General features: G+C 48.6%; 1 protein-coding gene across 1 annotated transcript; it reads left to right on the top strand.

The window, feature by feature from the left end:
* Positions 1-11,418: 11,418 nt before the first annotated feature.
* Positions 11,419-13,172, top strand: LOC119279813 (polygalacturonase-like). Its single transcript, XM_037560921.1, has 4 exons — positions 11,419-11,895; positions 11,975-12,264; positions 12,364-12,598; positions 12,954-13,172. The coding sequence occupies exons 1-4, from the start codon at positions 11,419-11,421 to the stop codon at positions 13,170-13,172; spliced, it is 1,221 nt and encodes a 406-aa protein (XP_037416818.1).
* The last annotated feature ends 548 nt before the right edge of the window (positions 13,173-13,720 follow it).

Below are 13,720 nucleotides of genomic sequence, written 5' to 3'. Positions count from 1 at the left end.
CTACAACAAGTGCAAGCAAAGGATACAACACAACAATAGCTTTGCACAAAGTAAAGGTAAGAGATAATCACAAGTGGAGCATGTGGAGGCGAGGATGTGTTACAGAAGTTCCTTCCTTTTGAAGGGAAGTACGTCTCCGTTGGAGCGGTGTGGAGGCACAATGCTCCCCAAGAAGCCACTAGGGCCACCGTATTCTCCTCACGCCTCACACAATGCGAGCAGGGACGGAGCCAGGATTTGGACATGAGGGGGGCGAACGCGATAACAATCGTTCAGGGCACACAATGCAAGAATATAGTCACAAAAGTTGTGTTGATAAAACTCTTAGCAATTCCTGTGGTTATGTTCATATGATGTACTTCCATTTGTATCAACTTCTTATACTTCTGGTGGTGTCACAATATACTGATCATCAGTTTGCACAGTAACTAGATTGGAATTGAGTTATCATCTGCAACCGGTTAACTTCTGATGGAATTTCAGATCCAACAGTAGGAGCATCCAAGTTGGAAACATCAGATTTGTAAAATGAATATTTCTGTTGCCTTTATCAATCTTTAATCACATAGTGCGAACTTAAACCAATTGGCCCGAAAAAGGTCTCAATTAATTTCTTGCTCTTCATCTATAAAAACATGAGTAGACGGTCAAATATTTTCTGATCAATTTCTATCAGTTTTAGGGTACAAATTAAAACAGATCATAAACTATAAATCTAGAAGTTAACAGTTAAGACTAACCGCAGATCCGTGAATCGTGGCCGTGCTTGCGCTGAACTGGAGGTTGAGGAAATCGCTTGTTTCAGCCGTAGCTGGTTGATGTCATCATGACGGCGAGCTAGATCGATCTATAGCGCGCCGGCCCCGAGCGAAGACGATCGAACGATGAAGATGAACAGAATAGCGAGAAGGCCGCGAGGCTAGATCGGATCTGCGGTTAGGGAAGACTAGGCCTGTAGCGCTTTTTTTAGGGAATACTAGGCTTGCTTTTGTTTGTTTTGGGCTGTTGTGAGTAGCAAGTAATGTCTAATGCCTAATGGGCTTTAGTTAGCCGCGAAGGCCAAGTCAGGGGGGCGAAAACGTTACAGCGCTTTGGTTTAAAGCGATTCGTTCCTAAAAATAATATCGCTATTAAGGAGTTAACGATTTGTTAGGGGGGGTCTAGCCCCCCCCCCCTCGTCCCCCCTTGAATCCATCCCTGAATGCGAGATGCCGTGATTCCACAAGTGGCGCCCTTGAAGACGGCTACCGAACCTTTACAAACAAGGTTGGGGCAATCTCCACAACTTAATTGGAGGCTCTCAACAACACCACAAAGCTTCATCACAAAGGAATGTGGCTCCGAGTTGACCTCAATCGCTTAGGGTGCTCAAACACCCAAGAGTAACAAGATTCACAAGGAATTAGTGGGGGAAATCAAATTTCTCTTGGTGGAAGTGTAGATCAGGGCCTTCTCAATCAATCCCTAGAAAATCAACAAGTTTGATTGGCTAGGGAGAGAAATCGGGCGTAAATGAGCTTTGGAGCAACAATGGAGTTTTGGGGAGGAAGAGGTGAGTCTTCTTGGAGAAGAAGACCCCCTTTTATAGTGGGGAATAAATCCAACCGTTATGCTCTTCTCAGCCCGCACACAAGCGGTATTACCGCTCCAGGAGCGGCACTACCGCTTCCTACAGAAAGCCAAGGAGAAAGAAGAAACAGGGGAGAACAGAGCACTGAGCGGTATTAGCAGCGATGGTAGGGGCGGTACTACCTACAGGAGGTACTACCGCTCCTACTTGCGCTCATCCTCCAGGGTCTAACAGGGTAGCACGGTAGAGACCCGGAGGTACTACCGTAGAACCCGACATGAAAAGACGAGACCACAACCGAGAGCGGTAGTACAAGCGGGACTAGCAGCGGTACTACCGCTACTGCCCGCGGTACTACCCCTTGCAGCTCAACACCACTTCTTCAGCAAGATAGATGGACAACTCTAAAGAAGCGGAAAGAGGCGATGGGTGCAATATGAGTGTGTGCGTGATGATTCCACCCAACCTTTATGAAGTGGACCCCTCTTGATAGTACGGTTATCCCTACGACTCAAGTCCACCGAAAAAGAAACGTAGGAAAGAAAACCGTCTTCACTCTGAAACTCTGAGGGACACGAATCGTCTTGTGCCATATGCTTGATAGTATGAAATGCACAATGCACACAATTAATCCACGAACACATTGTCATCAATCACCAAAACCACTTAGGAACAAATACGCCCTAACACCAGGCATATCCAACACTTGAGACCTAGGCTTTCACCCCGGAAATTGAGATCGGGTGCTCGTTTAGCACCACCATCACTAGTGGAAAAAGTGCTAGCCACAACTTTCGTTGGTGGCGCGCCAGTTTGCATCAACGCCAGTACTATTTTTTTCAAATAGTGTTGGCGTTGGCGTAATTGGTATGCCAGGTATACATGAATAGTGCCCGCGTAGCTATTTTCTCCGACGTCAATACTATGTGGGTCCAGCTGTGCTGACCAGTTGGGAGATTGTGCTTGCGTAGGATTTATATACACGCCATAGATAAAGTATCTAGTCCTGTCGTGTTCATTTTGGAAGTGCCGGCACCAAGGAGAAAGAAGAAACAGGGGAGAACAGAGCACTGAGCGGTATTAGCAGCGATGGTAGGGGCGGTACTACCTACAGGAGGTACTACCGCTCCTACTTCCGCTCATCCTCCAGGGTCTAACAGGGTAGCACGGTAAAGACCCGGAGGTACTACCGTAGAACCCGACATGAAAAGACGAGACCACAACCGAGAGCGGTAGTACAAGCGGGACTAGCAGCGGTACTACCGCTACTGCCCGCGGTACTACCCCTTGCAGCTCTCCACCACTTCTTCAGCAAGATAGATGGACAACTATAAAGAAGCGGAAAGAGGCGATGGGTGCAATATGAGTGTGTGCGTGATGATTCCACCCAACCTTTCTGAAGTGGACCCCTCTTGATAGTACGGTTATCCGTACGACTCAAGTCCACCGAAAAAGAAACGTAGGAAAGAAAACCGTCTTCACTCTGAAACTCTGAGGGGCACGAATCGTCTTGTGCCATATGCTTGATAGTATGAAATGCACAATGCACACAATTAGTCCGCGAACACATTGTCATCAATCACCAAAACCACTTAGGAACAAATACGTCCTAACACCAGGCATATCCAACACTTGAGACCTAGGCTTTCACCCCGGAAATTGAGATCGGGTGCTTGTTTAGCACCACCATCACTAGTGGAAAAAGTGCTAGCCACAACTTTCGTTGGTGGCGCGCCCAGTTTGCATCAACGCCAGCACTATTTTTTTCAAATAGTGTTGGCGTTGGCGTAATTGGTATGCCAGGTATACATGAATAGTGCTCGGGTAGCTATTTTCCCGACGTCAATACTATGTGGGTCCAGCTGTGCTGACCAGTTGGGAGATTGTGCTTGCGTAGGATTTATATACACGCCATAGATAAAGTATCTAGTCCTGTCGTGTTCATTTTGGCAATGCCGGCACTAAGTTTTCCCTATATATATATATATATATATATATATATATATATATATATATATATAGAAAATTCTACTCCACAAAATACATTCACTTCCATTCTCCACAAAATGAATAATGACATATTAAAATAATAAACTTAACTTCTACAACAAAATAAAACAATGTGTACAACAAATAAAGTAAATAAAGGATACTATTATAAAATTAAAAATAAATAATAGCAATGGCGTAGAATACTAGGGCCAACACCAGGAATAGACCATCTTCCATCTCACCCCGAGCTAGGCTTGGCCCAGTGTCCTATTTACCCATAGGCACTACTTTTTACTCTCCCCTGGCCACCAGCGCCGCCGCCACCTCCGGACCTTGCCCGACGTCGCTGCCGCCGCCCTCGAGACCTCGCCCAGCATCGCCGCTCGTCATCGCCGCCGCCCTCCGGACCTCGCCCATCATCGCCGCTCGTCGTCGTCGTAGCCACCACCACGTCCGGACCTCGCTGGCATCGCCGCTGGTCGCCGCCGTCGCCACCTCCTCCTTAAGAGGTGATATCCCCTCCCTTTTTCTTCTATGCATGCATATACTATACTAGTTTGCTACAATATGCTATACTTGTTTGTGTGGAATCTGTAGTTCGATAAGAGAAATGGTCTTCCAGTTTGTATGGATGTATTGTTCATTGTAGAATATGTGGAATTGCCTTTCTTTTTTAAAAATTACCAAAGAAATGTTACGAAAAATGGTATATTTCTTGTAGAATCTGTAGCCCAAACAAACGTAGAATCCAGTTGTTGTAATGTGCAAATGATATGTTTCTTGTAGAATGGCCCATCCACCACCATGTGAAAGATGCAAGTCAAAGTGCGCCCTCTGCCTTGCAACTGGCGATCTTTTCGGCATCTACTTCCAGCGGTGCTATGCCCCCCCGGGCCCCTACACTTTAGAGGTCGAAAAATGACGAACGATGACCCAACTGGGAGGAGATGAATGGGATCGTTTTCTCGCCCACAACCATGTCAATAGGGGTGAATTGATCACCTTCTCCTTAAGAGGACAAAGACCCAGGATGACCGTTGTTTATGATGCCGTCTTTTACCAAAGAATGTAGTTGAACGACGATGAGACCAACAACCTGTTGAACAAACTTCCATCTCGTGATTACTACGTCGGCGTGCCATTTGTGACCCGTCTGAGAAGGGCCAATGTATCCAGCGGCCATATCTTGGTATGTGTTTACTGTGGAATCTGCTGATGTGCTTAATTAGTTGTGTACATTCTTATTGATATATATGCTTAGTGTAAAGAATCCAATTTGTCGTGGAATTGTCATGGCAGATGTCCTAGTGTGAGGACTTAGTCGTGAGGCCAACACATCCATGTGGTAGCTTGAGAGGGGTTGATCGAAATCGAGAGACGCGACACAAGACAAGGGTTTAGACAGCTTCGGGCCCCGGAAAACATCATCCGGTAACAACCCTACATGCTGTTTGTGGTTAGGTCTCATTATCATCATGAGGGAGTCGCCGTCTCTCCGGTTCTTCTAGCTGTGTCTAGCCTTAAAGATTATTTTTCCTCTTGCTTGCCCCTCTTGGCGTGCCCCGCCCCTCCTTATATAAGTTGAAGGGGCGGGATGCATGTCGAGTCAAACTTGGATTAGGACTTAACCTATTCTGACGTCTTATCATGGGCTTCTCACCATGGGCTTCTTAACGTCTGTCGGCTTACAATCTGACTTACAATCTGGCTTACCATCTGCCGGCTTACCATCTGGCTTACCATCTGGCTTACCATCTGCCGGCTTACCATCTGGCTTACCATCTGCCGGCTTACCATTTGGCTTACCATCTGCCAGTTTACCATCTGGCTTACCTTCTGCGGGCTTACCATCTGCCGGCTTATAATCTGTCTGTCGGCTTACAATCTGGCTTAACTATCCGCCGGCTTATAATCTGGCTTAACTGTACCGCAAGACGGAGGAAACGGACTTGTGTTGGAGCGCTACGGTCGAAACGGGGGTCCTGTTCATTGGGAGGGGTGTGGCCTACCGCAAAATGGGACTCCACGGGATACGGTTCATCTCCACCGTCGACCTCCTCCAGCCTCCACGGGCTACTATTCATCCACCATCGACCTCCTCCAGCCTCCACCTGCGATTGTTCATCCATGGGCTCCTGTTCATCTAGCCTCCACCGCGCGCTACTCCACTGACTACTGTTCAACCACCCCTCTCCACGGGCTCCTGTTCAACCACCCCTCCACGGGCTACTGTTCATCCACCCCTCCATCGTCTACTGTTCATCCACCCCTCCATGGGGTCGTCATGTTCATCCAGCCCTCCACGGGGTCCTGTTCATCCAGCCCCAACCAGCTCGATCGATCGGGGTCCTGTTCATCCAGAGGCAACACCACGGGGTCCTGTTCATCCACCCCCACCGCTCACTGTTCATCCAACCCCCCCGGCAACGCTCACTGCTCATCCAGAGGCAGCATCGATCGGCTTCAGTTAACAGCAGTAGCGAAGGAATCGCTTGATCTGGTTCAGTTAACAGCCATCGATCGATTGCTCGGGTTTAGTAACGTGTAGCCTACAGTGTAATTGCTCAGGTTCAGTAAGAGCCCAACGCCTTGCTCGGGTTCAGTTAGAGCCCATTGCCTCGCACATACGGGCGTAGGTGTACGAGAGAAACGCGCAGACCTCCGTGCATCGCTCGGCCCCGACCACCCACCGTAACCGAGAACACCCCGATATTTTTCTCGCCCTTGCTTCTACCATGGTTTTTTCCGTCATGGATGGCCCAAAGAATATCATGCAGCTGCGTCTCCGGCCCGCCCAGGATGAAAAGCCCATTTTCTGTCATGATTTTTTGTCATAGAAGTAGGAGCCCACCACATCTATGACGATACTGGGTTTTGTCACAATTATCGTCATAGAAGTGTCATAAGTATGACAGAAAAAATTTCCGTTCGGCCCAAAATGTCACGGATGTGTCTTTTTTTTGTAATGGAGTTATGTTGATTGCAGTACTCAAACGGAAATATTTGTTCAACATCAACTAATTTGACTGCATGTTAATTACCTATAAAATGATGGTTGCATCCATCCTAAAAGATGGTCACAGTGGATTGATTTTTCATCTTATGATTATTTGGCATTTCTGGATTGTCCCATTTACATAGGGGAGCCTGTGCTGTCCACTCGGTTGAATTTTGGGGAGCCCGCTGGGCGCCCGTTCGATGTCCGAGCACACCCGGACGTATGAGAGAAATGAGCTTCGATGTTAAAGATGATCTTAATAATTTGTTTGATTCATTTATATGCATTGTAGCCCGTTGCAACGCACGGGCATTCTACTAGTCTTTCCTTGTTTCCTACACCCGCACTTAATACACCTGCTGACGCCTGATTGTTCCATTGGTCCACCTAGTAGGAGCAAGCGAGCTCGTGCACTCTATGCCCAGTCTCGGTAAAATAGTATATATATATACTGCCACATGATAGTATATGAGACATGTCGGGTAACTACCTCGGGATACCTGCTTTGACAAAATTGAATGCAATTGCTTTTGTGATGTGTCTACAATCAATTATTTTGAGTGCCAGATAGAATAATCAAAACCATTCCCATAATACAAAACCAGCAAAACAACAGAAAGAAAGAATTTGTCCTTCCTTAAAACCTCAATTGCAAAAACCATCCTTGGTACTAGAAGTAAATCCTAATTTAACCTTAAGATCTCAGTTGCAGAATATTGTTTAAATGTGCGGGGACCCTGGAGGGGGGCATATGCCCCCACCCTCTCCCTAAACACTAGAAAAATCCTCAAACCTCGCCCTCAATAAACATGAAAAATGTCAACACTATTAGTTTAAATTAGGAAATCTAAAATCAATGTGGTCATGTGTGTATCTAGAGCTTTGCGGGGTGGTTTTCGCCGGGCAAGGTGGCACGGATCTACCGCTGGTGAAATTTTGAGAGCTTCAGCTTTGTCGTCCAACAACGGATCTCCATCGTCCTTGCTACATGCCCTTGGGGTTTCCAAGGGCCCCACGTATACTGTAGAGTCACCATAGCGATAGTTATACGTTGAAAATCAACTTGCTAACTATTTGTACGAATAGAAACAGTGAGAGAGGTTGAGAGAACATGCTAACTTTTTGTACTTATTGGTGATTCTTATTATATAATTGTTGATTGTTGTGATTTGTTACAGGATTGTCTTTGTAATAATATTAGAGTATCATTCAATCTATTTATATTATCTATATGTATGCAATACTAAAAATAACTATTGAAATAAATAGTTTGTAGTTATAATTTTTCTTTCTAAATAGTTTAAAATGTCAACCCTTATACAATCTTTCAGGCCTTAGGTATATTACGAACAATTCCTATAAAATGAACGGTTAAACAATTTTCAGTCTTTTCATAGTTCTCAGCTCACAGTTCACAACAACCTTTTCAAAATCCACAGCTCAACCGAACACACAACCATCAATTGTCTCATGACGCTGAAGTCTGTTGCACCACGTTGGGCCAGCCTGGCCCAACTGCTCTGTATAGAGAAAGGTTGACACACTTGGTTTGCACTCAATTGCGACCCAGTTTTCTTCTGTTGGCTCGAACTGGCCCAAGACGGCTTGCAGTCTGAATAAGTCATATCGGATGTGGTCGGATGATACAACTCGGACCCCTCAAAAAAAGGATGATACAACTTGGACATAAATAATTTAGTAAATACAATAGTTGTATATAAGTTGACTAAATTTGCAAAGTCGATTTTATAGGAGGAGCGGTTGAAGGAGAAAGAAATATAATCTGGAGGAAGAAGAAACAATGGACACTACAAGAATCAGGTAATTTGTAGTCAATACTGCTCTTTACCGTCAGCTTTTCGTCGAGACAGACGGCAAAGAGCACTTTGCTATCAGCAAAGACATACTAAATATTTACTTGCTCATATTAGTTTGATAGAAACAACTGTCCTTATTAGTGTAATTATGTAAGAAAAAAAACAATTTATTTGACAACCTTATTTGGAACTATTTATTGGCTTATCGAAAAACACATAATTTTATTTGAAAGTTGATAAGAGGTGGGGTAACTGATGCGGTTTTCAGGGAGAATCGGTGAGCAAAAACTAAAGATGGGGGAGAAAAAATTAAACAAGTGAAAGAAGGTGGAAACGTACGAGGTTGGAGGAAAGACCAGCAAGCGACATAACCTTACCTCGTTTTGAGTAAGAGAGATTAACCCAAAAAACGCAGTCCACAAGCTTTTGCCAGGTAAGTAATGAACAGTGAACACAGTGATTGACGGTTTAGTGGTGATTGGTGAGCAGCAAACCAAACTGGACCTTGACTCGACGTACGGGCCGAAGTAGTTGTTGACATGTCAAATCTTCCTAGGTTTGGCTTGGGTTGAGATGTGCCCAACCCACCACTACAACCAACAGGAGTCAAATTTGCTCTCCAGTCTCCTACAAAGATCACAAGTCTATGGACCTCGGACTACTAATTCAAAGAATGCACGAGGTCGCCACCCCTAGTTTCTACGTACCTGCGTTTCACCGGCTGTTAATACTGCTAGATGACTAGTCCATTTGTCCCGCTCCACTCAAGCAATTAGTTAAGGACCTTCCTTAGGTCATGGGCTCATGGCCGCTTTCTGGTGGTCAAAAGATTCTATCCCTTGGGCAGCATTAGGAAGGTCCTAGACTTCGACCCCCCGCGTCGCCCCCGCCCGGGCGACTCGGGCGGGATCCCAACCCTAGCCGCCGGGGGCTCCCCGTCCTTCCATCCCACCCTCCGCCGCCGCCGAAGGACGCCGCCGGCCTATTGCCCGGGGGCTGACGGCGGTGGCAGGGGCCTTTCCTCTCTCCCGCGCCATGGGGACGGTGTGGAGCTCCGCGGCGTGAGGTGGCACGGCCGATCTGGCCTCCGTGCCGTGGCGGGCCTGCCTTGACCGGCGGCAGCGCGGCGGCGGCCTCGTCCTAGGGCGGTGGTGGTGGCGGTTGCGGCGGCCGGCCCTGCGTCGGGCAGCGGCCTTGGCTGCGTTCGGCGGTGGTGGCGGCCGGCCCTGCGTCGGGCAGCGGCCTTGGCTGCGTTCGGCGGTGGCGGCCGGATGTGCAGCGACGGACCATCTGTCCTCGGATCGGCGGTGGCGGCATGGAGGGCCTGGTGGTTGGGTCGGCGTCATGCGTGGTTTGCCCTCCGGACAGATCCGATCTGCCCGGTGCGGCTTGCTCGATGTGCGGCGGCTCAGATCGGCGGCGACCCGTGCGCACAATACGTGATGGAGGTTTTTCGAGCGGATCCGGGTGAAAACCTTGTGCTTGGCTTGTTGCCAAGACCGGCGTTGGTGGCACCCTGTGGTGTCATTACCTTCTTGAAGGCATCGCCGTGGAGAAGCTCTAGACCTCTATCCGCTACCTCCGGGGGAAACCCTAGATCAGTTGATCGGATGACGGCGACGCATTGGTGTCGTTTCCTCCTTGGGGGCGTCATTCTTGGAGGCGTACACGGGATCGAGGGACCAGCGGGTGCCTTATTGGTGGAGCGGTACTTCATCCTTCACATTGATGACGGCGAATCTCGGCGGCGTGGTGCAGTGGAGACTCGGCGCCCGATGCGCGGGGATGGACTCGCGCAGGTGGAGGTAGTTGTTTGGCGTCAAGGTGGCGTCGATGACGGAGTGGCCTGACAAGGTAGAAGCCTCAATATCTGCTCTGAAGACGGACCTGTGAAAGATGGCGGAGACGACACATGAGTGCGTCAGACCAGTTTATGCCCCAGACCCGGTATGTGACTCGGCTGGGGCCTCTGGCTTTTGATGATAGGCTTAGGTGAGTAGACCGGGTATGTGGCCCAGGTAGCACCCCTTCATCATATGGATAGGAGTAGTGGCATATGTTGCCAAGATGGCGGATTCAGGCATATTGTTGTAATACTTTGTAAGGTCCTCGAGAATAATCAATAAAGTGGCCGTATGCATCTCCCAGATGCAGAGGTCGGGGGTCATCCTCCTTTTCTAAAAAAAAAAAGATTGTTTGATCTTCTACAAGTCGTTTTTTTTTTTGCAGCATAACCATAGAAGACGACGTAAACTGTAGTTAACGAGACGCTGAAACATGGTGATCTTGATTTCCAAATGCAGCCATAGAAGTTGCTAAGCGGCCAACCCAACTAGCAACAACTAGACGGTACAAATGTGTGCGGATCTAGAAGCGCTGCGCCTTTGGATTGTTGATCAGGTCGCGGGATCCTCAAACTAGGAGCTCAAGTTTCGAACTCGGTCGCAAAAGCCTTTTGAACTGTTTTTTTTTTGACAAAGTTGTACTAAGCTCAGGTTAACTAAATTGGATTGAAGGAAGTACCAACATAAAATGAAGCATCAAAAGGATACAAATATAATGAGCGTACAACCGGCCTCACAAGAGTAAACAATTGTTCTTGAAACATACAGTAAACAACGTGTTTTCTCCGCAAAACCATCAACGATTAACAGAAGAAGCTAGCACACGCATGAAATTTACATGTGCCGCAATGGCATGATTCCAAGAACTCACCAAACGCATGCGTTTTAGAAAGTGTTATCATACACACATGGGAATTTCATAGTCTCCCATGTCAAAGATCACTAACTACCAGCTGGTCTCCAATGGTAGGTAGGTACACTGCTTGATCACCATGTGGTATGGTAGTAATTAATTAATTAAGGCTCTAAATTACTGATTCACCCGCTTGATTCACTTTCCATAAAAAAAACAGCCAAATTCGGCCACTATAAGTACACGTGTCCACGTTAGTAATAACATTCCTCCTACAACACCGACGTACGTACCTAACAAGCACCTGCAAGCTCGCGACGCAGACAGCAGCTCGACCGGTCACCATGCTGGGCCTGCTCGCGCACCTCCACGCGGCGCTCCTGTTCCTCCCCAACAACGGCGGCCCGGCCTGGGCCGGGCCAGGCGGCGGCGTTGGGGCGGTGTACGACGTGATGCGCTACGGCGCCCGCCCGGACGGCATGACGGACGCGACGCTGCCGTTCCTGCGCGCGTGGGCCGACGCGTGCCGCTCGCCGCGCCCGGCCACGGTGCTGGTGCCCCCGGGCATGTTCCTGGTGGGGAGCGCCACGTTCATGGGCCCGTGCGCCACCCGCGCCGTCACGTTCAACGTGGCCGGCACGCTGCTCGCCCCCTCGGGCTACGGCTGGGACAGCGCCTCCCCCGGGCGGTGGCTCACGTTCGAGTCCGTGGAGGGCCTCGCCGTCTCCGGCGGCACCCTCGACGGCCGCGGCGCCCCCCTCTGGGCCTGCAAGCAGCAGCAGCCGCAGCAGCCGCGCCTCCACTGCCCGTCCGGCGCCTCGGTACGTATAAGTATACACGTCTCACAGAAGTCGACGATTTCTAGGTGATCTTGAGTCTTGACGTGGCATTCGTGTGCAGTCGCTGACGATCTCGAACTCGAGGGACGTGGTGGTAGACGGGCTGAGGTCCATGAACAGCGAGCTGTTCCACGTGGTGGTGCTGCAGAGCAACGGCGTGACGCTGAACCGGGTCACGGTGGATGCGCCGGAGGACAGCCCCAACACCGACGGGATACACATCCACATGTCCAGCCACGTCTCCGTGTACGACGCCAACATCCGCACCGGCGACGACTGCGTTTCCGTCGGCCCGGGCAACTCCAACCTCTGGATCGAGCGTGTCGCCTGCGGCCCAGGCCACGGCATAAGGTACATGACAAGTTTATCGGTGTGATGGGTCGGAGTTTGCAAGATTAGAGGACCTGAGCTAACCCAACGACATCTTTTTTTACTGTGTTAATAACTTAGCATCGGAAGCTTGGGGCATCAGCAAGGGCTGGACATGGAGGACGTGCAGAACGTGACGGTGAAGACGACGTGGTTCACCGGCACCTCAAACGGGCTGAGAATCAAAACCTGGGGGAGCTCCAAGCAGGGTTTCGTGAGGGGTGTCACCTTCGAGGACGCTACTATGACCGGCGTCCACAACCCCATCATCATCGATCAAAATTACTGTCCCGCAAAAGTTGGGTGCAGCGACCGGGTAATGTTCTAAACATGTAGGACTACTCCGCATGGCATGTACTATACAACAATAGCTATTTTTTATCTGTATGAAATAGTAATAATTTTGAATGTGATATGGACGGGGGAGGCCCTTGACCCAACCGTGCAGAACACCATGGCGATATGGAAATTTGACAAAAGAACGATGAAAAACGCTCAAGATTCGAACTGCTGAACCTGATTCGAGAAAACGCTGCCATGGCAGCAAAAACGTTTATACTTTATTATACTTCGTATTCATGTTTTCTCATATGTTAATTAATCTGGCTGCTGCTGTTAGTAGTAGTTTTTTTTTTGGCTGCCAACATTGATTTGGTGTTTCTTGTTTACAGAGTTCGAGTATCAAGATCAGCGAGGTGAAGTACGTGGACATACGGGGGTGGTCGACGACGCCGGTGGCCGTGACCTTCAACTGCAGCAGGAGCCACCCGTGCAGCGGGATCAGCATGCAGGACGTGAAGTTGATGTACGACAGGCGCGTCGCCAAATCCTCCTGCCGGAACGTTCAGGGGAGATCGGTTGGTCTCGTCCTGCCCCCAAGCTGCCTCTGACAGTATTCACAACGACTACACTCATGGCGAGATGCCACACGTGTAACATAATTGGCACGGAATGTAACGTAGAATAGTGGCGTGTGCGATAATTTACGATTATATTTATACTGTAATTTGGTGCATAATACTTTTTAGAAACGTTTCAATTTGTAGGAGTTTTATGAAGTTCAGAAGTTCCCAGTGACTTGAAATCTAATTTAATTCTTCCATGAAACAAATTTCCTTCTCGATTTTATTAACGAAGCCAGGCATTTACAGCAGGCCCAAAAGATCCGCAAAAAGAAAACGTGCTCTCTTTGCATCAGAGGAGGAATTAGGAATACCGCCCGCAGGAGAGTGAAATCACATCGGCCTTCATGTAGTTGGTGCGCATCCATTTGTGCCATAAACCACCTTTGTTGCTACCTCACCTAATCTTCTAGATCATTGTTGAAGAACCTTTCATCCACTTTAGGGCATCTCCAACGCCGTCCCTCAAACCACCTGCATGAATGCCGTACGCGGGGTTATATCGATCCGCTGAGTATGGACACACTTTTCCCGCA

This window comes from Triticum dicoccoides, chromosome 3B, assembly GCF_002162155.2.
Source record: "Triticum dicoccoides isolate Atlit2015 ecotype Zavitan chromosome 3B, WEW_v2.0, whole genome shotgun sequence".
Taxonomy (NCBI): domain Eukaryota; kingdom Viridiplantae; phylum Streptophyta; class Magnoliopsida; order Poales; family Poaceae; genus Triticum; species Triticum dicoccoides.
Note: the sequence above shows the minus strand (reverse complement) of the source record. Positions and strands in the feature narration are given on the sequence as shown.

Coding starts and splice junctions, on each gene's coding strand:
- LOC119279813 (XM_037560921.1), top strand. CDS start 11,419: ATGCTGGGCCTGCTCGCGCACCTCCACGCGGCGCTCCTGTTCCTCCCC. Junction 12,265..12,363: donor GGCCCAGGCCACGGCATAAG/GTACATGACAAG, acceptor TTAATAACTTAG/CATCGGAAGCTTGGGGCATC. Junction 12,599..12,953: donor AAGTTGGGTGCAGCGACCGG/GTAATGTTCTAA, acceptor TCTTGTTTACAG/AGTTCGAGTATCAAGATCAG.